The sequence below is a fragment of the Hylaeus volcanicus genome, chromosome 8, assembly GCF_026283585.1.
Source record: "Hylaeus volcanicus isolate JK05 chromosome 8, UHH_iyHylVolc1.0_haploid, whole genome shotgun sequence".
Classification (NCBI taxonomy): Eukaryota; Metazoa; Arthropoda; class Insecta; order Hymenoptera; family Colletidae; genus Hylaeus; species Hylaeus volcanicus.
Window position 1 is genome coordinate 10,416,477 of NC_071983.1, and position 25,708 is coordinate 10,442,184.

Below are 25,708 nucleotides of genomic sequence, written 5' to 3' on the forward strand. Positions count from 1 at the left end.
AAAGTACAGTTCATCGTTCTTTATATAAAAACTATTTTATTCTCAATTCCATTAAAATTAAGTACATATTCAAATAGCCGTTCCTTTCTTCCACGCTGGTTCATCCAACGTTCATACCATCGCAAGTTTTGTTGCAATATATCAAGTAACGTAAAACCAATGTTACATTCACTATTTCTTCTGACCGCAGGAATAGATCCCTGGCTTGTATGTAGGTAGAAATGGTACGTAGTACGTCCATTTCCATCTGTAACAGAGATTATCGGTAGAATGCGTATGAGAATCAAATCTGTGGGGAAATACATAAATAAAATGGACGAGATGATTCAAACTAACGAATGTACAGGTTGTGGTGGGGATGAACCTTCAGCTGATTGTGAGATGGATGTGATTGTACAGGGCGAGACGAATTACGATTCAAGGTCGTTTAAGGTCACTCAAGATCACATGCAAGTAGTACTTGAATATCTTGGAAAGTATTAGTTCCAGGATAAATGTACATTAATACTTTTATGCTCGAAATTCATTGCTCTATCGAATTCTGACATAAAATTGCTAATTCTATTATAACAAAGGCATTCTTTCTTCAGTTCTGAAGTATGAAATATTTGTTCACCTTCTCAAAACGCTCATTCCGAACGGAAAATCGAATGTATTGGGCACGTATTCTCCTTGATCATCTTTATCATCTGTTGTGGTATTTAATTCCATCTCCTTCGACCAAGCTATGAGTCCACGTTCCTCGGGCGTACCTAGATAAGTAGAAAAGAAAGATAGAATATTTTAACGTTGAAAATATATGAAACATTACAGATACATTAAAGCGAGTGAATCGTACCAGGTATGATGTTGTCCAGCAAACATCCCACTACACCCCCAACTAAGATAGTCGTGCTGAGCAAGACGGTGAGGACTCCGTCGGCTATTTCATTTCCAGTCTGGATCACGTCGGAGTGTTTGATCATCCACTTTGACAAAACCTGAACAAATTTATAACGAAGAGATTAATTCTACAAAGATGAAAATGTATAGTAATATAGGATTATTATATTTTATTACAGAAAATGATTTTACCAAGGGGAAGAAGATGGAAAAGCCTAGGATGTAGAGATTCCTCGCAGAATTCAGGTTCACGTATTGCAACGCGGAGAGACCTGGAGAATAATAATATTTTCAACATTTTTATTCGGGATAGTTTTAAGAGAGGAATGTGTTTCTCGTTTTTGTACCACACCGAAAGCGCAAATCATTCCAAACATCACGCAGAATATCCCGCCGACTATGGGCTCGGGGATGATAATGAAAACGGCGCCGAATTTGCTAATCAATCCTTGCAGGATCATCAATCCGCACGCCCATTGGATCACTCTGCGACTACCCACCTTGGTCACTCCTGCGAACCATCAATTTTAAGTATATTGTTGCGCATTTGGGAAAAATAGTTTACCTATAGTTCCAACGTTTTCTCCAAATGTATTCGTGCCGTTTCCACTGCCCCAGAGACCAGCCAACATGGTGCCCAGACCCTCCATACCGATACCTCGGTTGATGGCGTGAACAGGTGGCGGTGGTGCGCCTGAAAATTAGTATAATAGTATTAATCCAAACGATACTGTTCTAAAAATCAGTATTCGTTATATATATATAATGTATATTCCATACCACACATTCTGGAAGTGGTTGGATAATAGCTGATGGATTCCACCGTGCAGGCCAGTACACCAGCTAGCATTCCCAACACACCCGACAGAGTTACAGTAGGTGTGCCCCATTGGCCTGGGTACGGCACACGGAACCATGGAGATTGGCTGATAATTTTTATTTTACTGTCCGCCCTCGCTGGGTGACCGACAGGCAAAGCGTCGGTCACGGTCAAGATAGTGCAAATTATCCACATGACTACTATTGTTAGTAACACCTGCATAGCAACGGAATAATGAATTGGGTTAGAAATAATCAATAATGTTATTGAAAAATATATCGCGGTACTAATTTAGAAATGAGAAGGTTAAATACTTGGTAAACACGTAAACTAGTTGTTAAAATATAAATGAACTCATGGTTTTCGTTGTGGCTCGGGTGCTGTAGAATTGTACAGGGTGTCCTAGCCTTAGTGATACAGCGCTCTAACTCCAAAACTATCGTCCGAATGGAAAATTTCAAATATGGAAATTGCATGGTAAAGTGAGGCTCATGTTTCAGCGAGAAGGAATTTTTGTTAACTTTGTTATTTAACGAGATATGATTTTATGAACACGAGGCAATTAAAGGTAGATTTACGGTGTTCTTTTCGATGCTGATCATTTCTCTAACTAATCGAGATATCAACGTTTTTACCGGGAATAGTTTGAACAGCTCGAACCACACGACTCGTATCCCCTCGCCTTTACGGTACATCAGAATGGGGCACGGCACGTTCACCAATATCTGGGAGTATAGGGTTAACATCAGTATCGTTCTGGAGAAAAACACACGTAGTTTTAGAAATTTTGTTAAAAGAATTTAGAAAAGATGTGCATATATTTTTACTAATTGTATAAAATGTTTGTTTCAGAGTCTTACCCAGCTGCGATGCCCCAGTGTTGCGACGCTGCGTCAGCCGCGTTCTCGAAGAGGGATAATCCAACCAGCGAGACGGTGGGGACGATTGTGAGTGGAGTGATGAATTTCAATAGGTAGCCAATAATTCCTGTGTATGAAAATATACTGAGTAGACGAAGAGTCTAACGGGGATACTTTAAATGATTGCGTTTCATGTACCTCCGAACCCGATGACCACTTGGAACAAAGCGGACACGGCGATCGCTCCAGAGAGCTCCCTCATACGGACCTGCCATAATTCGGTGCGATCATCTGCGGACATTTCGTTTAAAATTTCTGGCGCTGGACATTTCCATTGTGGGAGATTCAACAGGGCAAGAGTTGGGACCAGAAACGATATGGTTCCTCCTTGTACCAGGGGCAATCTAGGAGAAATATTAGAAATAGCATTAATCAAAGGTAGAAGGCTTAATTTTAGTATAAAAGATATTAAGTAATGAGTAGTCGCATCAGTTATTTAGTCATTAGCGACCACGTTACAATACATTATTACATTTTGTGTCTTATTACATTATATTTAACATATATCGCTTAGTTTTCATCAGTATAACAGTTTTTACTATCTGAAATTAATTACATAACAAACATCTTCAATTATTTTGATTTTCTCAAAATAAGTTAGTATTCCTTTTATATATAATATTTTGTTTCCATTTAAACACTGTTCAATATCAACAGGAAGTTTTTCTTGGGTTCTGACATTTGCACCAATTAGACATTCCAGCAGAATATGTTTAGTAGATAATGCTGAATTACAATTTTCAGCATTCCCTTTTCTACGTGTCACTCTGTAGTGTAGAGTAATACGACAACGTACACTACAAAAAATACAGGGTGATCCACTCGCTAGTAGACACAATAGACAACCACAAAAATAGCCGACCGTCGTTGTAGACTTCACGACGGTCGGCTATTGTTGTGGTTGTCCATTGTGTCTACTAGCGAACGGATCACCCTGTATTTTATCCTTCATTTAACTATAGATGAATGAAGTAAGTTTCCTGGAAAGATGAATAACGTTACAGTAAATATTCGCACTGCTTGTAAGATATAGTGCCACTGTTAATTAGAAGTATAAACATGCAGGATCGCTACTAATCCGTTTTATGTAACAGAATGCTTGAAAAGCCAAGCGCAATAAATTCTGGAAGAATGAACATCCCATAATTCGTGGCATTGAACAACAGTGCTCGTCTTGTGTCGTAAAGTTTATAATAAGGATCGAGGGTGACTCTTTCCCGGAACCTGAAGTCGCTGACGAGTCGTAAATCTTGCTAAACGAGAGTACGAAACAATGTTTATACGATAAAATCACCGAGCATTAGCATGAGGAATTAGTTGTAAATATTACAGCTTGAACGAAACACGTAGAATTATCTAACAATTGCTCGGTACGCATTTACCGTTCTCTTTGAATTACAAATACATGTTAATTCGAGTTTCGTGTCGCGTTAATGCCTTTCTTGTTAGAGATGTTAGACTAAATGTGTAAATGTAATCTTTGAATGTTAATCGTCTATCGTAAATCAGTAACGTAATCATTGTTGAAATTTATGTAAACGTTGCAGAAACTGCACAATAGAATTTACTCGTTACTCGGAAAATAAGTAGACAGACTCTGTTATATCGTAAAATATTTTAGCAGAGGGCTCGATGTAATGAAAACGAAGCAGTCTACGCTATTTTTTTTTTTTATAAGTCACTTGTACATCGAATTAGAGCAACACGAGTGAGGTGAGATGATTGATTTATTAGACACCGCGCGAATTCTTGTACGATTCTCTTCATCGAATTGAGAATCCGTAATACGTTATTAACAAGATATAATCGACTGACAGGACGGTTATTTTCAATGATTACTTTAATGGTCACCGAATTACACAAAAACGTCGTAATTAAATTAAATAGCTGTAGCGAGATTGTTGCGATCATTCAGTTCTTCTTTACATTACATCGAACATATAGTGAACCGCAATCGTCGTGATCATGAACCTGGCAAGCAATTATCCTGCGCCTATCTAGCGACTATTATTGTTTCAATAGTCTGAAATGATTCATAATAAACTGGTTCAGAATAAATGTACATAACCGGTCCCATTAATCAGGGGAAACACGCAAAGGAGTGTAGCGAACTATAAATTAATTATTAACGCGTTAAATTATCCAGCATTAAATTCGTAACCTGACATACTTTCGTGTATTACCTGCAGCCTATGATTGTCTGGAAAAATGTGACCAATCCCGTGACAAAGATCATGGTGGAGATTATGTAACTTCTGGAAGGATCGTCCTCGGCCATGCACAAGGCTGGCGTCAGGATAAAGGGAATGGAGACGATCGCTCCTATCATCGTCAAATAGTGCTGTAAAAACGTGTCCTATATTTGTTTTCTTATTTCTTTCAATAAGACGAGAGAGAGAGAGAGAGAGATATTGTTAAAAAATGCGAGTGGTTTGAGTGGAATTTGAACGTTAAGCTCGCAAGAGAGATTAGAAAATTCTCTGCCGAGACACTATCGAAAACATAGTCAAATATGTATCTTATCAGGATAAGCGAGATTATTGGATAGATCTAGACCGTAAGTCACGAGGATTACAACAGAGATTTGCTTTGTAGAACTCAGGTTAAATTCAAGGTCTTGCTCTTCCCATGATTCCGCTTTCGAGCTGATTAGAAACGAAAGTGGAACTGAAGCAGTATACAGGGTGTCCCAGAATTAGTGTAAGAACCGGTAGCTGGAACGATTCTGAACCACAATTTCCTTTGCAAAAGTGTCGGATGGTTTTTGAATTATTAAGGAAAAACCACCGACCAATCACAACGTCTGAGTAGCACGCGCTCAGCCACGAGAGCATAGACTCGAGTCAGGACTGGCTGGCTAGCCTGAACGCGCGCTGCTCGGCCGCTAGTGATTGGTCGGTGGTTTTTTCTTAATAATTTAAAAACGAAGCACCATCCGACGTTTTTTGACAAGGAAACTGTTGTTCAGAATCGTTTCAGCTACCACCCATTTCCGGTTCTTACACTAATTCTGGGACAGCCCGTATATGTATAGTCGCTGGAAAGGATCTTGTGAGGTCGTAAACCGAAACAGTAGTTATTGCTTTATTGGCCCAGGTAACTGATCCGTAGGACAACAGGGGTGATGGCGGCTCTAAAGTATACATGTCCACGTTACACCCCGGGGCCCCAAGACTTAATGTTTGCTACGCGGGTTTTTCCAAATTGGAAAACTCTTGACGATGATTGGTTAACTAAGTTCCTACCTACCACAGTATTTTCAATAAGTCGGCCAACAGAATTATGTGTGAACATACATAAGAAGAAAAAAGTTATTGAAATGTGAACATCCTAATTCTGATATCATACGGCCCTGAACGAAAACTCTAGCTCTGTCCTTGTCTAAAAAGGTGTCAGATTATTAATTGCGGTCGACTTAAGCTGTAGAGATCGATGTCCGACCGACTTTACAACCTGACAAGATCCCTTCCAGCGATTATACTTAAACTACTGCAAATTTAATGCATCGCAATAATACCTGTAGAGCCATAAACAAGCACAGATACCAGGGTGGAACGTCGTCGATCCCGTAGGTAAGATTCGTTTTTCTGTTGCCTTTGCTGGCGGTCTTACCATCCTGCTGGTTGAAGTTTGAACCCTGTATGTTCTGGAACAACAAAAAGCGTCGTACGTCGCGCGATTTAATCAACCGTGAAACTAATTCGCGCTGTGAAACTAATTCGCGCCGCGAAACGTTCGAGGCGGTCTCTCGTTACTTCCAAGAAATATTTCAGCTTTTCTCCTACGGAGTTCGGGATCTTTTATAATGACGTCGTAATTTTTTCTACGTCGCAAGGTCTCCAATTCGAGCCGTTGAAACGCGAACGCAACGCTTAGCGCGGAAAGACCCAGGAAAACAAGAATAGACGCCAGGTTAGACAGCATCCCCAGCGAGGTAGCAGAAAATATTCGTTATTATAATAAGTTCGGTTACGCAATTACGTAGGAGAACAAACTCGCAGTAATTGTATCGTCACGCTCGTTAACACGGTTAACTACGTTGCAGTATTAATATCCAGTAAAAGATATGATTAAAGGAAGCAGCATTAGGTAACGCGGTTCGTGTTTTCATGCAAATTGTTTCGATCAATCCCGATGGATTTACAAATCTCGCTGCTTTTCTCAGTGTCGTGATTTTCCAGGTCTCACGTGTAATCTCGTAGTTCTCATCGTCTGTTTAACGATTGTTATCGTCGGGATTAATTCAGAATCGCTGGCAAATTATCAAATCGTCGTGAGATATTTTTTTGCTTAGTTGGCCACGTGCGAAAGAGTGAGCTAGTTTGGAACTCTGTTTACGTTGGATAATATTCCAAGATATTTTTAAAAAACTATTGGAACTATAGATCTCAAATCTTTGGAGAAATATTTATTATAAGAATGTAAACTATAAAATATAGTAATTATCATTGTGATCTTTGTACGATTACTTGTAAGACAGAATAAGATGAACCGGGTTTTGTTCACTTCCAAACTGATCAGACTCCGAAACTACCAAAACCTGGAACCGTGAGCTAATCGACTAGTAATTCAAACTATAAAATATAGTAATTATAATTGTAATCTTTGTACGACTATTTATTATAAGACAGAATAAGATGAATCGGGTTTTGTTCACTTCCAAACTGGTCAGAAACTACCAAAACCTGAAACCGTAAACTAATCGACTAGCAATGTAGACTATGAAATACAGCAATTGTAATTCTTCTAGTTTCTAATGAAAAAATTGTAAGCAAGAGGTAAAGTGGATAATCGACTAAGCACGTGCAAACGCCACGAGATCCGATAACCACTGTTCTCCTTGGCGACGATGGTGAATTGTATCTTTTAATCGCGAAAACATATTTAATTGCGGTTGATGAAGTGTTCACGCTACGCGGACAATACTCGCGCTCTCAATGTTCCCATTGGAATCTAAATATAAATCGTTACCGTCCTTCTTAAGATCACGATCGTTCAAGTTCATTATCAAATTCGCGTCACACCACGAGTCAGTGTTCCTCGAGCTACACAGGGAAAAGGGAAATCGATTCAGATATCCTAGGCCTCGATCGCTATTCGCGCAAACAATTTCATTAAAATTGTTGTTCATTGTCCGTCTTCCAAAATTCAATTTTATTCTATTAAAATTCAAGTTAAACGAACAACGCTAGGTTCTCCGTATATTGTTTACAATAATGTGTTTGGATCATATTTGGGGATTCATTGTCCCCAGAATGAAAGTCAACGGTGTTGTTCATCTTACAACACAAACATTGCTTCGAGAACAAGAATCGTATCGGAGAAAGCGTTCTTTACGAAAGTAAATGAAAAATTGTCAAGCGCTCTATTTTAATTTTCAATAACGTATCTCCGAGTCAGTTCCAGTGAATCTCCGTATCCACTGTATTTAAAAATATAAAACGATACTATACAGGGTGTCCCAAAAGTCGGGGAGGAGCCGGAAATGTGGGGTAGCTGAGACGATTCTGAACAACAATTTCCTTTGCAAAAATGTCGGATGGGGCTTCGTTAAGGAGATATTAAGCGAAAACCCCGACCAATCAGAGCGCGCGTAGACCGTTGGAGCGGCCGCGGTAGCGAAGGCTATGTGCTAAGCGCGGCCGCCCTTGTACGCGAACAAGTGACTCGACGTGCATCGAAGGACATTGACGCTGCCGCCTAGCGCGTACCCTTCGCTATCGCGGGCGCTCCAACGGTCTACGCGCGCTCTGATTGGTCGGGGTTTTCTCTTAATATCTCCTTAACGAAGCCCCATCCGACATTTTTGCAAAGGAAATTGTTGTTCAGAATAGTCTCAGCTACCCCGCATTTCCGGCTCCTCCCCGACTTTTGGGACACCCTGTATGTTTATCGCGTTAAGCTTTCATAGTACTAAATCTTTAAGCGACGCGTTTCGAGATGCTCCCAGTTGCTCGAAACAGAACAGTGCCGCGCTTTAATTGCTTTTAATAGTCTAAAATTGCCGACGGTCACGCTGACAATAATCTTCTCGATCAGAAAGCTTCTCGAGAAGCTTCTAGCAATTTTTCTTCCTCTACACGCGAGTGTGTCCGATCACTTACCACTTCTGTCATCTGCATCTCGTTTACAGCCATACTTAAATCACGTTTTCACTCTGAAATTGTAGCTGACGTTCGAATTACCCTGTTACGGAATCGGGATTAAATCGAGGAGCTCTTCACCGCCACGAAAAACCCCGTCGATCCTCCGGGTGCCGCCGAAAGTATCGCGGAAGTATTCTTCGGCGCGAAACGGACGGACATCGATCGGCGATCCACGTTAAAACAGTGTCGGCGACTAACTGTTTCAATAGACGCGATCGCTCCTTAATTTATCACTAAATGCCTCGCTCGGAGACGAGACGTGTACGCTCGACGAGATTCGCGTGGATTTTGGTAACTGTCGTTTCAAGAAGAAAGCTGACTAACAATTAAAGCACAGTCTGACTGGGGATAATGAGAACTAATAAATTGTCGATCAGGCTCGTTGGTCTACCACGAATACAGTGGTTCATCGAATAATTCTTTTCATTCTACTATTGTTACATTTTTAGGCCTCTTTTATTTCAAGGATAAACAAATTGAGTTTATGTTTACTTCTGACTCTTGGAAGTATATCCGATAATTTCATTCGGCTCCTGAATCGTTGAACGTTAGGAAAGAATTGTTTGTTTAATTTTAGATTTTTTATATTAGCTTGATGCGTCGAGTATAACAAAAATTAATGATAAACAAGGTAGAGAAAATATAAAAGATTTTGTATTAAAACATTGTACACTAAATTATAATACGTAACGACTTTATCAACAATAAATTCAATACAGTAAATATATACAATAACATCCATGAAAATAATTGAAATTACGAATGAAATACAAATATTAAATGATGTAAAATATTTCAAGAGTCTTTAAGTTTGTTTGAACGAACTAAAATATCAAAGGACATTAGATTATAGTCTAATTACCAAAGCAGATAAACCTAATTACTTCTACATACGGCAAGTAAGTACACCTGATATACAATTGCACGTAATTTATGTTAGACGTTTTATAGACACTGCGCAAGTAGTCGCGATACAGAATAAAAATATACGAATTCTTAGAAAATGCTTAGTTTGAAGAAACATTGTTACTTTTAAAATATTTAAATACATAATTTGTTTTTCATCGTTGTACATCGTATCTTTGTATCTTTTATATCTTTTAATTTGTTATTTACGGTCTGATTTAGATTTAACTCTGTTATAGACCCACGCGTGGGTTGCCAAGGAATTTTACCTATATATTTCACCTGACTCTTCATTGATAAAAATAATATTATCTACACGCTGTAAAATCTCGTCGGAAGATACTGATAGGGCTTCTTCGGTTATTGCTGACCCCTTTACGTAGATCATTGATCAAGATTGAATTTTTAATGATTTACCAAACTGAATGTAACTTTCCAAAAGGAAAACTACTAAGAGAACGTTTAACTTTAAATAGATACAACATACCTTAGTAATAATTAATTGTAAACATAAGATAATTTGTGTCGTGTTGTTGAGTTATTATAACGCAACTGGATGAAATGATTGCTAAATTAGTAATTAGAAAGTAGTTCCCATTGTCTCCGGTTATCGATTATAAAATATTTAATTTAAAAGTATGCTCGCTCGATTCATGGACACAGAATTCGTATCGGCATCTAGCGGTCAATACGTCGAACTAATTTTCGTATATATGTATGGCACTTATAAACCTCCTAATATTTCATTTTCCTTATAATTAACTTGAAATGAAGTTAAATAATAAGTATATGAAATAATAAAATGATTATCGTGTGCGTAATTATGCCAATTTATTATTATTTTAAATATTTTATCTTGGTACTGGTGGCGCCATCGGTGGGAAAACGCCCAAGTTTGTAGTGAAAATAGTTCCCACTGTTCCTGCTAGATGTCGCAACAGGCACCTTTGTATTCATTATTTTATATTTTGCATAAATGCTTAAATACTACGATTCCTTGCGTTATAACACTCCAGTATATTATTTTAATATAGTATTTAAACATTCATCTGCTTTTATTTATGTGAAACAATAATTATCGACACCTTAGTTAGTGGCGCCACCTAGCAGGAACAGTGGAACTATTTTCACTACAAACTTGGGGGTTTTCCCGCCGATGGCGCCACTGGGACTATCAAGTAATTAAAAAAATGATAAATTGACGATTTTATTATTTCCTACGCTTATTATTTAATTCTATTTCAAGTTAATTGTGTGATTAATAAGGTTAATGAGTGCCATATTCATTCGACCCTAAAGACCATTAAAGTTTGATAGAGTTTCGCCTCTTCAAAGTTACTCTGTTTATGTAGTCAAAGCTGTACACCATAACTGACCATAACCTATCGTGTTGTTTCTCTTGCGTTTTGTTGCATACATAGCAATTCCAAAAACCGGTGTTTCATGTTTTCTCTGTTGTTTTCATAATATTGTCATAAAGTAGAAGCGAAAGCTTAAAAAATGGAAGATCTAGTCGAGGTTATGGATGTGGAAATGGTTCCTGCGGGGGATGACAGTAAAACTGTTGATTCTGACCAAGCTAGTGTGAAAACGTTTAATTCAAGCAATATGCAAATATCAGAGGTATAGAAATATTATCGTTAATTACGTTTTGCAATTTGTATAGAATCCGATCGAGTTCCTTTCTCAACCCTTTGTTTTTAAGCTTTATGTTTCCTTATTCATATCTCTATTTCATTCTCCAACCAGGAGTTATGTAAACAGTAATTAACGTGATTTATTTGTTTTATTCGGATAGAAGGAATTGGGCAGCCGTTATGAGAATCGTGGTGGTATGTTTATGACAGGTGTAGATATATTTAGCAAAGAGGAGAAACTGAAAATGGAAGAGAGAGCTAAGCGTTTTGGATTAACGGACAAATTAAAAAGTAGTTTGTCCAATCAAGAGCAAGACTTGTACTCTAGGTGAAAATTCTTATAGATATTAGTTTGCCAGCAGGTCTTATCGGTAAAGGTTATCTAACAAGTTCAAATTAATTCTGTACTAACAAACTATCAAATGATTTAGAATTTTTAAAATGATTAGGACTGTGCCATTTAAGGTAGGAATTGTTAGATAAATCTTACCGGTAGATTCAACTTGTAAATCCAGAACAAAATGTATAAAACATATTACACAAGAAGAGTCTCTGAATTTTTGAACAACCCTGTTTGGTGGACAAGGCACAATGTTTAGATAACTGTGGTACAGTGTATTCTCTTGCTTTTTAGTATGGGCATTATAGAGGATAATGAAAACACCAAAAATATCAGATTGAATGTGATACATATGAGAGGAACTGAAGAAATGAGCACCAAAGATGTTTTCAAATATTTTGAAGACTATGCTCCAGCTTCCCTCGAATGGATTAATGATGTGTCTTGTAAGAACAGTTGAATATACTATTTTAATATTAATATTAATGCTTATAAACAATCAGAATCTTTTTCGGCTTCTAATGAACTAAATACGAAACTACGAACATTATACTAATATTTAATGTATTCTAGGTAACGTGGTATGGTTAGAGAACTTGTCTGCAGCCAGAGCTATGTTGGGATTATCAAAAAAAATTATTGGTTTGGACAAAGCCGCTCAAAGAAGTATAAAGACGCACGACAACAGTCCAGACGAAGAGAATAACGTAGCTACCGAAGAATGTATTGAAGAAACGGACGATGATAATGAAAGTACAAACGTAACAAAAGATACACCGCAAGACGATTATATAAGTATCAAGGATATCAATTGTCCCTTACCTCCTGGTTTATGGAGAAAGGGTATCGATTACCCTAAATCTAAAGCAATATTTCTTAGATTCGCTACTAGAGCTGATAAGAAGCAACCAAACGCGGAAAAAATGAGTGAATATTACAAAAAATATGGAAACCCCAATTTTGGAGGTAATTTTACACACCATATAAGTAACGTATTGACACATAACTTAGTAAATGTGAGAAACTTACATTGATGTCTTTTTTTTTACAGGTATTAAAGGAATCTTGACAGAGTCTCGCAAGCGAATGTACAAGCAAATCAAGCAAACTAAAAGAAGAGTCAAAGAAGAGCCGGAAGACGATACTAAAGATAAGAAACGTGTAAAAAATCCGTGGGGGGCATTGTCGGAAAACTGGGGTCTCGATGATTTCGTAGAGGACGATTTCGATACGAAGAACGATCATAAAGATCAGGGGCGTAGCGTAAAGGAAAGACTAGGTGCAAAGCATTCTCCAAAAGAACCAACAACCGTGGAAGAACAAGAAAGCAATCCAAGTAGCAGTGACAGCGAAGACGAATGGCGTAAAAGGAGTAAAGTATTGCGAATGCGAATGCATGCAGACGACGAGGAAGAAAAGATACACAAACGACGCGCGAAACTTCGACAACAAGTCGGTAAATTGTTAATAGAAAATACTGAACACAGCGAGGACTTGATTAAACATTATCGTTCATTTGCAGACAATGTTATGCAGCTTAAGTGGAGCCAATGATTTACGATCGAGACTCGGTAGATCGAGAACAGGAACACAATTCCGTGATGCAATCCAAGTAGTTGTAACAAATACAAACGTAACGAAACCGAATTCAGTGAAACACAACGATTCAGAGGTCAGCCATAATCTCATTTTTAAAGAAGGATGATTGGCGTATTTTTTACTATGGGTATATTTTACATAGGAGGAAGATGGTGAAATCGTAGAGGATGATGAGAGCCAAGAAAAGGAAGAAGGTGAGTGGCAAGGATCCGACGAGGAGGAAGAAGAAGAAGAGAAGGAAGAGGAAGAAGATTACAGTGACGAGGATAGCGATAGACCAGCAAAAGAAGTCCAAGGACCTAAAGGCAGCGTGATAAAAGTAGTTCAGCACAAACCTCGCGTTGCTTCTACAGTGTGGGCAAGATTGAACCATGTAAAAAGTGAAGTTATCGACAACTCTGTCAAGGATAGGTAAGAATTGCAAGAAATTAATATACAATTTGGAAGAAGTTAATGTAGATTCTTCGATTTTTTGAAACATACGGAAATATTGTACCTGAAACCAATAAATGTGGAAAAAATGAAAAAGAACGCAAGATAAGTAATTTCTAAGTAGACAGAAGCATCATTTGTAATCTATTCTATCCACTTTAAAATTTATAAAAATATGATATGGTACACCTGCATTCTACCTCGATCTACATTGGCTGCTTTAAGGTTATTTATAAGTGTTCTTTTTAAGTTGTTCCACATTACTGTCCCGCGTCTGAGGAGAGTCTTCTATGTTGACTTTAAATATATCTATTTCTGTACTGTTTAGAAAACTAAAGAATCTATATTCTTTAATTTCTTTATGCGATCGTTTAATTCTAACAAAATAATAAAACTACATCTACAGAAAAATTAACATGAATATAGTTTTGACTCGTACAACAATGTTTTAAAGGCATTCGAAAGTACGAGATTTAAGGAGTACTTTGAAAAGCGGTGATCTTCGCTCTCGTATTGGTGCTCACGCGAGAGGACGCTCCCCATTGAGGATAGAAGTGAAAAATGACAAATACACGGAAGAAGATAGTGATACGGAATAGTTGTTGATTAGTCGAACGAATTGTCACAGAAATGTGAGACATGGTTATGTTTCAGTGAAGAGTACAGCGTGGTGCAAAACTTTATAATTGGTGTATAGATATATAGAAAATGCACTCATTACGCCGAATCTGTCGCGATCCATACGACTTTTATAGCAGTTATCGATCAATGATATTAATCGACTGATGTAATATCATGTTTCAACATTGCGTTATCTCAGTTGTTTGCGTTATTGGATGCAATTATAAATTTCAGTGATTGGCCATTTGAAAAACAGTCGTCAGATGTAGCCAAAAGTTTTATGCTGCAAGCTTCAGCTACAAATTTTCCAAGATAGTGTATAATTAATATGTACATTTCGACATATAAAATCTTACCACGTTCTTTACTCTTGCTGTGCACGTCTTTAACGCAACCAATGCGTTACACATTAATATTTTTTACTAGATCTCATCTTCCTACTCTTAAAACAGTATAAAATATTAACGAACGGGTAATGAGTGCTTCCTGGAATGTATATAAACATTATCGAGTATAGATAATAATCGAAAAAAAACATACTTTCGTTCACGCATTGGGTATGGGGAAATATGTATTTTTAAATATTCGTTTGTGTGTCCGTGTCTACGCATGTAGTTCGTTGAACATCGAGCACTTTTAATAATAGTAATAATGATAATACTATTATAATGCTAACATTGGATATTTGAGAATATACATATATCGTCTAAGAGAAGAAATATTTTCGGATACTTCATAATTAACGAAAGAGTAAACTTCTACTCGAAAGAGTAAACTTCTACTCGAAAGAAGAAAGTATGCAAACGAATATTTAATGCATGGTGCATTGAAGCAACAATGTAATTTTAGAGGTTATATTTGTTTTGAAAAATTTCAGTGTTAAAACCGATAAAACAAAAGTAAAACTGGAAACTCCAAAATACTCAACACAAGTGTAAATAAAACATAAACTTTTACGCGATTAATACGATACGTGCAGAGCATTTAGAGTATATTTTCCTTATGTATTTTGTGAATAATTAAATATTTCGAGATCTGTGATTTCTTAGAATTGTACTTTTAAAAAAGTAAACAAAAAAAGTACTGTTTAATAACGATAGTTCACCGGCCCTCTAAAGTCTAAATCGTCTTAATCGCAATACGAACTTTTTGTTACACATCGAACAAAAAAATACGATTAATTAAACGATCCATCGAGATCAAGTAACTAGGAAGAAGAATAATTGTGACATCGATTCCGAATAATTGACCAATAAAGCCGCTTTTATATTAGCACAATAATACTTTGAATAGTCATTTAAAATACAATAATTGATAATTACGATTTTCAATACATATATATGTATAATATATATATTCATCATTTACACGAATAACAATTATTCGGAGAAATGGCTGAAGATAATTTAAAAAAAAAAAGGAAAGATTTCCCGTCGAAGAACACAATGGATTATTGGAATATTATTCTTTAGCCGCATTCATGGAGTTTTATATTGTTACTTTGAGTCTTTCTTCTTAATAATTAATCTCGTTTCTGTACTGTTCATTATCTTGAACAACGATACTTCGCTACTTGTATACCATTACCTCATTTCAAAGATCAGTATTAAATTTTATGAATGCAGCTGGAGGCACGAGGTAATTTAATGCATTAACAAACGAGATGTAATATTTTTGATACCATTCAGCGTTCGAACATTTATATTATATAATGTGCTTTATTCAAAATGGCATGATCATTTAAAGTCGTCTAACTACGTTCGCTATCCGTGAGTTGACTTTCTAACGTGGGTTATAATAGTTTATTACTTGCAACGGTCTACCCGATCGTGAATTAGTCTCAACGTTCGCCAACTACCTACTTATTTATTTCTGCTGCAGAATTAAAAATATCAATCTCGTTTGTTAAAAGGCAATCGTGCAAAATATCGAGGATCTCTTTCTCCTATCTTACATAAAACTGTTAATATGTTCTTCTAATTACTGTTTTTGTTTTTCTATGTCGGAACGACGCACCCCACCGTCGATTCTCTCACTCTTTCTCCCGTTATATATATATATTTTTTTTTGTTCTTTTTGTTTTATCATAAATGACGTATAACATTGAAAATCCATAGACGAAATATTCTTTCAATATTCGGATATATAAGATATGAATCGGCAACAACAACAAATACACGCAACGTTAAGTATATTAGGCCTGATGATATTGATAAGATTTCTATCAATGTATATTAAACACTACGATCTATCGTTGCTCGCATTCGACTTGCATCCTGTGTCTTTTCCTTCGCGATAATGGTGTTCCAATGTTACTAGTTTCCCTTCTTCATGTTTCCTTCGCGATTAAATGGAAAATTGATAATTTTGCCTGAACAGTTCTTAACGATAGAAAAAATATAATACTTCCAGGTGATTTGTACGTTTGCACACGGCGCGGTGTTTGATATATCATGATCACAGGGATGACAATTATTTGTGGCATTTAAATAGCATTAAGATATCGCGATAACTCATAATATTTGATATTGCGATTATAAGTTTTATGTCTACAGAAAAAAAGAGATTAAGAGTTGATTCGTCGATTTCCAGACTAATATGTTTCTAAATTATTCAAGTACCTTCGTTTCAACGTAAAAGGGAATTTGGAACACCGATATCGTGAATCGGCTGACCGGTCCAATAATTTCTCCTCGGTTTCTCGAGGCAGCTCGTGATAATTATTCGGCAAACAGGTCACAGTGCTAATCGCTTGACGGTGTTGCTTTCAAAACTACGAGACTTTGGATCAACTTTAGATACATGTGTATATATTCACGAAAGTCTGACACATAGCCACTGTACACGCAGAATGATTTGGATATTTAAAACGTCGGATTCGACAAAAATCAGTCAAGTTCACTTAACATCCAAGATTATTCAAGCTTTAAAGACCATATCTTGGAAGGATACGAGGAAGAAAGAATTGTCATTTATTATTGTTTCTCTACAGACTTTGTGAAAATCATATTAACTTTTAACTGGAATTCGTTAAGCCTTTCACGTTTACACGTTCAATTGAAAGTACTGGTAGAAGAGTCTCTTGATGCGAAAGTTTATTGCACGATTATATCCCATCGAAAGAAAATTAGTGTGCAAAGATTGGAGCTTTCTTCCTGTATTCTTTCTTGAATGGATTCGTGCTCGAGATGCGCGGATGTACTGAAAATTTTACTAGGTTTTCTATCTCTAATTCTCGTCTAAGAATTTAACGCTAGATCATAGTTAAGAATAAATACCTGAGTTTCGATTCATTTTATATTACGAAATATTTAGTTGAAACTAATTGGGGAAAAATGAGACAGCTTCGAAGCTTCCAGTGTTCAAGAAATTTTCAGTATCATCAAGCGCGTGACAAATACGAATCGAAACGCTTCACACATTAAGAATTTAATAAGCCGGCACATATTTCAACGAATAAGTGTCCTCTTCGATTGCTCGCATGAAAGACGACTTTACAGCAGAGATAAGCAACATTTTATTCGAATAAAATTGGCCATTGTGAAATAGAACAGTATAATTCAAATTCTAATTTTTATTCAACGATTAATGAATAAACAAGAGAGACAAGAATATTGGCCGCTACTGCTTTACAGGGAGTTTTTCTAATGGAAATCAATGCGTTGTTCCACGTAATCGGTTGATTACTAATTTCCATGGATGAAATCACCGTCTAAAAATCCGAACGACGTCAATGGTACAGTTATAGTTACAAGGACACGAAGTATAAAAAGACACGAGTTTGATCCTTGCCGCTGCTGGAACGCGCACATTGTGTGTCTGTGCTTCTCTGAAAAGTAAACTGAATTCTTTCAAATGACTACGTCTACAAAATATAAAGAAAGAAAAACATTAAAAATTCCCAGTCGAGTCTCCCGATCTCTACTCTTGTTAATATTAAACAAGACTTGTGTTTCAGAGAATCGGTAAACGGTGACTTTTTTCAAATAAAACTTTTTCTCCCGATATTCTCATACAGTTTCAAAATTTAGAACATTCTCTCGATCTTTTCAAATTCCTCGAGTGATCGGAACTTCCTTCTCGGATATATCCTCGTGGAATTTCAGAATTTCAGACGTAAGAACGAAGACATGAATTGCAGGTTCTTGATTTCGTTAAATTCTTGAAACTCCTCTTGCATACTTTAACGAGATATTAAAATCGTTCGCAAAGCTTCAAGATACGCGTGGCAACAAGGTTAAATCGATAATCCAATAACCCTTCAAGGCTCTGTAAAACGAAATGCGTTGTGAGATTGAAGAGGACACCAGTGTGAAAAATACAATAATCACTGGAGTATTTTTGTTAAATCGTAAACAGAATGCCATTCGAATCAGAGGCAAACGAAGCGTTGTCGCGAGTGCCACAAGTAATTGATTATCGACGCCTCGAGTAAAATACGAATAGACACCATCGACGTGTTATCAAGAACATTTTATTGGATGCATCGAAGAACGTGAGATCTGATAGTTGAGGGAGGCAAAAGTGTTTTAACACTGTATCTTTCGTATTTTTCTTTTTTTGCACTCCTGTTACTCTTTCGCTTTGCATCATTCTCGCTTCCATTCTCTTTCTCTCCCTGCTCTTATTATTAACAACATCCTACTTCTGTTCTGACCTTTTATCAATCTACAATCATTTACCTCGCACGATACATCGAGAACTTTGATTTCGGAGACAAGAATAACATTTCTTTCATTTTTCGTTCCAAGCGTGTCCTCGTCATCCGATTGTCATTAATATTTGAAGATTTCGTGATGAAAACTACACTATAATCTTGTCGGTCATAAGGAGGCATACTGGTTCGACGAAGTTAAAAGTATACTCTAAATTTAGTTCTAGGTGAAAAGTGAAATTCTACTTCAAAACATAAGCAGTGCAACCAATAGTTTCGGATAGTTTCGTCTACCTCTTACAAAATTATGCGGATGGACATGAAAGAATTTATAGAGCTACTCGAACTGTATATAAATGTGCCAACGAAATTTAATATTAATTTGTTTCCTTTGGAAAGGTTCTTAAATATTTCGTAACTTTTAACGCTTCGAACTAGAATGCATCCTTAAAAAATTTTTTTTATTCTTTTCGATTAGTTTTGCGTAGTATTTAGATACTCTATTCAAGGCAAATGGAAATTCAATTAATCGCTCGTTTAGATACAATTTCACGACTCACTTGTGCCTCGATATCACCCGAAATTCGTATATTCGTTATCACAATCGGACACGGTTGTCTTTTCACTGTCGACGACACGTTCTTCTACATAAAGTGTAATTTGTCTTTCTCCCTTCGTCGCATTTCTCTCCGCGATGCCGCAATTAATTTAGGAGCATATCGAACATTAAACAAGAATTGTTCGAATATACACGTACACTTAGAGCGAAAAAACATGAATCGGAACAAGAACGTTTACATACATCTATCTCACATGGTGAGTGTTTGAATCATAGAAAACCGCATTCCACTAGAGACAAATATGGCTCTAAAATGATGCTGGTTTTAAACAAACGTAGAAAAGGAATACACTACGATATTACTAATTGCTCGAACAACGATATATAGGAGTTCCACAAAATCGTTAATAAAATAGAAACAGAAAGTGATACGTATTCTAGCGTGTAAAAAGATCGGAAATGTAAAAGTATAGAAAATACACGGATACATTCAAACAAACACCATGCGCTTCGCACAAGAATGGCAGTATCAGTGTAATAATACCAGTAGATTGTGAAACAAGACGCAATTAAATGGTTCAGAAGAACTGGAAGCTGCATCGAATGCAGTTAACTATGAATAAACGTTTTTTTTTCTTCTTTTGCGCCTCTCACTCGCTCCATCTCACGCGTACGCGCTCGCATTCTCTCTCTCTCCTCCTTCCATTTCCTCTCCTCTACAAGCTAAGTCCGATAAAAGGCAGAAAAGAATTTCTGCAAGGTACGCGCTACCATAATAAGAATGATGACACTGAGTTACATAACACAAGGAAACTATCTGCAAATACTTCGGTGACTTCTTTAATGGCTGTTGTTTCGCAGTACCAGGGATAGCCATATTCGAATGATTCCGCAACTGAAGTACATCCGAGACGGGCAAAATTTTGTTCGAATAACAGATGAACAGAAATACCGTATAGCAATATATTCGTAATTTTTATACGATCTAATAAACTTTTATTTGTTCATTATGAAAAATAATTTCATTCTATAATTTAAGTTTTAATTTTGATTCAATCAGTAATGAACAAAAAGTTATTTATCGTTTATTCGTTATTCGAAATTTGTATCTAGATGAAAATCTTGCCCTATCTCCGAGATACGCCTAAAATACTGAATATACATATATATTCTGTACTTAGATAAGCGAGGAACAACCCGAGATTGCGTTCTGTTGTAATCAAATATATCGACATCCGCATGTACTTTATCGAATATTAAATACGTGTATTCTGCCATTCGACAACGATACAGAATAAAAGTATTCCATAGTTATACAGCTACCGAATACAACGTGCAAATACTTTTAAGCATTCGACTACGAACAGAATACAAATTCAGATATTCACCGTTCGAATACTTTTCGAAATACGTTCTGGCCATCCCTGACACAGGCACTGTATACTCGGTTTAGAAACAAGCATACTTCTCCACGAGTTCTTTCGTCGTGCGCATTCACTTTATCATCGGTCGCCGTGCTACGTGGCTCAGAATTATCTCGTACATGAACACCGACTGCGTCCACTCACTCGGCAATTAAATCACAGACAATGTATGACGGTGATTAACAATATAATCGTCAACTAGCGTTACCTATATAATTCGGGATAAATAAAAGTTATTGTACAAATTAATATTATTATGCATTCAATGTAACAAAAAAACACTGTATTTTGTTTTTCGGTAGAGACATGCGAATGTACAAGTGTGTATGCACGGACACTGCGGTTGTTTGGTTTTTCTTTTTTTTTTTTTACCTCGTTCACCGCTCCCTTCCGCCTGTTAATCGTTGAACCGACAATTCTCGATCCAATATCTTCGTAAAGTTTTTCGATTCTTATTTCGATCAGTAGACAACTTTAAAGGAAGTACAGTTCCGTTACTCTGACGACACGCGTCCCCCTCCTTCTTGGTTGTCCTGCACACTCGTGACAGCTGGAACGTTACGAATTCCTTTGAATGTTGATTATTGTAGATAAGCCGTGTAAATGTAGGCGAACGCAGACAATTACCAGTAGACTACATAGCGTTTTCCTGATTGTTCTTCTGGAATAGCAAAGTCTCTTCAAAGATATATTGTTTTAAAACTTCTTTCGGAAGATCGTCCAACTCCATGTCAAACTTAAATGGCTCTTCCGCGACAGGCTGAAATAACAATGATTTTTACACGTTAATATTCAGACATGAAGAATATCCGATATTGAAATTAATTAAGAGAATGCGTACTTCATCAGCGGGATCGTAATATTGTTCTAAATAAGGATGCGCAAGTGCATCTTCTACGACGATTCGCTTGTTTGGATTAAACGTCAACATTTTATCTAAGAGATCCAAAGCTCGTGGATCAGCGTTTGGAAAGAGACTCGTCCATGGAACCTTTGGTTTGTATGGTAATGATTGAAGATAATTTCGTGCCTGAAATAAAAAACGTTTTAAAAATAAGGGACCGAGTTTACGAATGCAGCAATGCAAATGAACAATTTATACTTTTTCGTTTATAATACACTCGAGATCCTCGGGAGAAGGTGATCCAAGGACACCCAATATATGGTTCAGTTGGTCTAAGTAATGTTTGCCAGGAAATATTGCTCGTCTTGAAAGCATTTCTGCAAGAATGCAACCTACTGACCAGATGTCTATAGACTTAGTATAGCCCTGTGGAAAGGGACAATGAGGTATAATAAACTGTCGCAACCGTTTTAAGCTGAAATTGGATATTTAAGTTATTAATTACTTTCGAATTAAGCATTATTTCCGGCGCTCTGTACCATCTCGTCGCTACGTATTCGGTGAGGAAGCCAGCATGATTATGCTCTGGATCGGCAACTCTGGCTAAACCAAAATCACAGATTTTAAGGTCACATGTGGTATTCAAGAGCAAGTTGCTTGGTTTCAAGTCTCTGTGCAATACGTTCGCCGAATGAATATACTTTAATCCTCGTAGTATTTGGTAAAGAAAATAGCATATATGATCGTTACTAATAGCCTGAAAGTAAAAGAAGAGATTTAAATGTATCGTAATCTCTGTTTACTTTAATCCGCAGCATTATCACGCCAACCTGCGTTTTAAGGAGTTTATAGAGATCGGTTTCCATCAGACATTGAACAATATATACATCTTTCATTTGTTCTATAGTAGGTGCCCTTAATATATCTCTTATATCTATTATCTGCAAAAGAGGAACAATGTAAATACGACTTGTATCTTATTTGTAGTTGTTACCACGAGTAGATAACAAGGCACTCACATTTTCATGCTTAAACCTGGTCAGTATTTTTATTTCCCTTAAAGTTCTTTGACTGTAAGTCTGATGTTCAAAGGGTGAAATTTTTTTAATAGCTACCTTTGTTTTTGTTACATTATCATAAGCAGATCTGTAAAAAGAAAATTCTAAAATATTTATATAGAATACAAAACCTATACATATTTTGTTTATTTAAAAATATTGTATCAATTCTTTTAAAGTTATATATTACGAGTGAGTATAAATAAATTAGAAATACTTTTCTTGCGTGGAAAATTATTTCTTTCCACAAACAAGAGAAAATGTGAAATTATGGAACTCATGGGACTGACTGTGATAAAGAATGCTATAATAAATTCACGTAATACTCGGCCCCTAATCAGTAACCACAATGCAGGAAGTAGTTCTTCAATATTACAGAATACGTTCGGTAAATTAAATACGATATAGTCTTAACTATAATATCGAATGTTACGTATTCGTAAAAAAATATTTGATAAAAAAGAGTGAAACAAATACGAATCAAAAATCACATCGCTCCGATTTCGTCTAAAAAGAATGAAGACCTAGATTTTTCTACTGTCAAAAGAACAACCTATTCTCGCGGAATAATACGAGACAGCATATTTCTCAGGTTCATAAATTGTATGGCACAGAAATTCGTCACGGTATTAAAGTATTTCTGGAAGTAATCGCGATCTCGTTAACGATAAGCTGATAAGACCGATAAGCGAGTGATAAGCAACAAGGAACAAGGAAGTCGTGACGCTGCACGCAAGTGGGCAGGGGGTTCGAAAGGGTGTGACAATCGCGTTTAAAACTGGCGCCAAAAGGCAACGATACATAACGATGAGTAGCGCTTAATAGCGGCTGCACACGATGTCAAGTCACGAGCAAAACGTTCGATACGCGTCGAGGAACGAGAATCTAACCATGAAACGAAGCAATTAGCGTGACAAATTTGTTTCCGATTGTTTATCTTTCGGCCTGTCACCCAGTCGACAGACAGCCCAAAATTCTCAGGTGTAACGAAGTGAATTGACTCGAAGACACTTACACGACCATCCCGTAGGCACCCTCACCCATATACGACAAATTCGTATAACGCGGGCCGACCTCGAATGTTTGTCCGCGAACGACCTCGCAATTTGGATTCACACTTGCAGAACCTTCGCCCGCCATTTTGACAACTATTTTGCGGCTCCGGCGAAGTCGCTAGCCGAGCCTTGCTTCTTTGCCGACTCGCCACGAACGACGCTATAATTAAATGGACTTACGAAGACATATTGCTCGTTAATTTACGAAGTGTCGAAACTTCCTGTTGCTCGCTGCTAGAGGGCCACGGGTAATGGTGGACTCTCACAAGTTTCTATACAATATACACGAATACAATTTTTATTTGAATAATAAATTAGGAATAAGAACTCTGAATAACGATCTATTTGTATTATTATTGCAGTGGATGTTTGACAATTGAAAATAACAAGTTCTATGCACGGACATAGGAATATAGGGTATAAGCTGAACCAGTGATGGGCAAAACCCTAGGCTTTGAATCAATCTGAAGTTTGCTGATATGTTTGTCTCGTTTCCTCTTTTGAAATTTTCCAAAGGAGGAAACGGGACAAACACATCGTTAAACTTCAGATTTATTCAAAACATCGGGTTTGCCCATCTCTGACTGAACCCGGAGTGAAGCCACGTTCGCCATATTACGTTGCCATTGCAAATTCATGAAACTGTATAGAGTCTATACATCTCTATAGAATCCGTATAGAACTCTATACATCTGTCTAGAGTCTGATAATGTAAGCACATAAGCAAACAATCGAATACAGGCTAATAAGAATATGACTATAGAATATATATGTAAGGTAAAAAAAAGAAATTACACTCTATATGTAAACGCAATTTTCTTCTAGGAATTAGACTTAGATGTAGACTAAGCGAAAATGTAAAGAAAATAACTTCATCCCTCTCTATGGGAACACAATGTTAATATTAAACAATCTGAAATTTTAAGGTATGGAATAGGATATAGATATAAGAAACACATGTGATAAAATTAACAGAAAAGACTGTTTTTATTTTTGTAATATATTATTTTGTTAAAAGATGAGGGGAGAGGTATACTCCCCATAAAGTGACAAGTTTCGGTGGGCAAGAGGGGAGAAACGAGTACCTCGAACGCCATCTTTGGGTATGTGCGAACCATGTAACAAATCCAAAGTAAATAAATAACTAACTAACTGTTAGAGTCTGTAGTCTATGGCTAAACGCCTCTTTCGCAACCTAAACGCAACTTCTAATATCTCTGATTCGTTTTTTTCTCTTTTTTTTGTGGAGGAAATCTGATAACAGAAATCTGCCACCCACTCAGGGTAACGGGTTGGAGGTAGTATAGGGTTATGCCCATTAAAACCTCCACGGCGACCTTCAGACGCGGTGCCACATCTTGCGTTATGGGGGAGTCCCGAGAACTCTTACGGACACAAATTGGGCTCCCCCTAACCTAGGGCGACCATCAAACCTTTGATGGCGGGATCTGATGAACTATGGCACCACAGTTCTCCCCGTCGCTCGATGTCCTACTCGTCGCAGGGGCCCAACGACATTTCTTAACATCTAACATTTTCTAGCAACTCCAAAAACTCCTAATGCCTTCTAATACAATCTAACATCCCCTAACACTTCCTGACATTTCCTTACACCTCCTAACACCCTCTGACATCTCCTAACCTCCTCTAAAATCTCCTAGCATACTCTAACACCACCCAACACCATCCAACATTTCGTAGCATCTCCTAACATCTCCTGAAACTTCCTAACTGATACCAAAACCAAAAATTCGGATAGAATAAGATACGTACCATCAACTTCTCGTGCCACCTCCTCGCATATCATATGC

At 37.0% G+C, this 25,708-nt stretch overlaps 3 protein-coding genes across 4 annotated transcripts; 1 reads left to right on the top strand and 2 right to left on the bottom strand.

The window, feature by feature from the left end:
* Window positions 1–15: 15 nt before the first annotated feature.
* On the bottom strand, window positions 16–9,041 carry LOC128881000 (solute carrier family 23 member 1). The gene is made up of 13 exons (XM_054131634.1): window positions 8,727–9,041; window positions 6,140–6,268; window positions 4,806–4,963; window positions 2,761–2,966; window positions 2,563–2,689; window positions 2,338–2,458; window positions 1,663–1,918; window positions 1,448–1,576; window positions 1,235–1,393; window positions 1,075–1,154; window positions 839–980; window positions 617–752; window positions 16–247 (listed from the first exon to the last, which is right to left on the bottom strand). The coding sequence occupies exons 1-13, from the start codon at window positions 8,757–8,759 to the stop codon at window positions 172–174; spliced, it is 1,752 nt and encodes a 583-aa protein (XP_053987609.1). The 5' UTR covers window positions 8,760–9,041; the 3' UTR covers window positions 16–171.
* A 1,824-nt stretch (window positions 9,042–10,865) lies between these two features.
* LOC128880747 (nuclear cap-binding protein subunit 3-like) lies at window positions 10,866–16,566 on the top strand. The gene is made up of 8 exons (XM_054131137.1): window positions 10,866–11,297; window positions 11,473–11,639; window positions 11,946–12,097; window positions 12,225–12,617; window positions 12,703–13,103; window positions 13,174–13,323; window positions 13,393–13,661; window positions 14,137–16,566. Exons 1-8 carry the CDS (start codon window positions 11,175–11,177, stop codon window positions 14,279–14,281), a joined length of 1,800 nt encoding a protein of 599 aa, XP_053987112.1. The 5' UTR covers window positions 10,866–11,174; the 3' UTR covers window positions 14,282–16,566.
* A 2,191-nt stretch (window positions 16,567–18,757) lies between these two features.
* LOC128880748 (mitogen-activated protein kinase 1) lies at window positions 18,758–24,079 on the bottom strand. Of its 2 annotated transcripts, XR_008457910.1 has the most exons (9): window positions 23,858–24,079; window positions 22,804–22,930; window positions 22,615–22,725; window positions 22,290–22,541; window positions 22,043–22,210; window positions 21,782–21,970; window positions 21,568–21,700; window positions 21,313–21,490; window positions 18,758–21,148 (listed from the first exon to the last, which is right to left on the bottom strand). XR_008457910.1 is itself a non-coding variant. In XM_054131139.1 (8 exons), the coding sequence occupies exons 1-7, from the start codon at window positions 23,980–23,982 to the stop codon at window positions 21,575–21,577; spliced, it is 1,098 nt and encodes a 365-aa protein (XP_053987114.1). In that variant the 5' UTR covers window positions 23,983–24,079; the 3' UTR covers window positions 18,758–21,490; window positions 21,568–21,574. The 2 variants fall into 2 exon arrangements, 1 of the variants encoding a protein (XP_053987114.1); XM_054131139.1 differs by having other exon boundaries at window positions 18,758–21,490.
* Window positions 24,080–25,708: the final 1,629 nt, after the last annotated feature.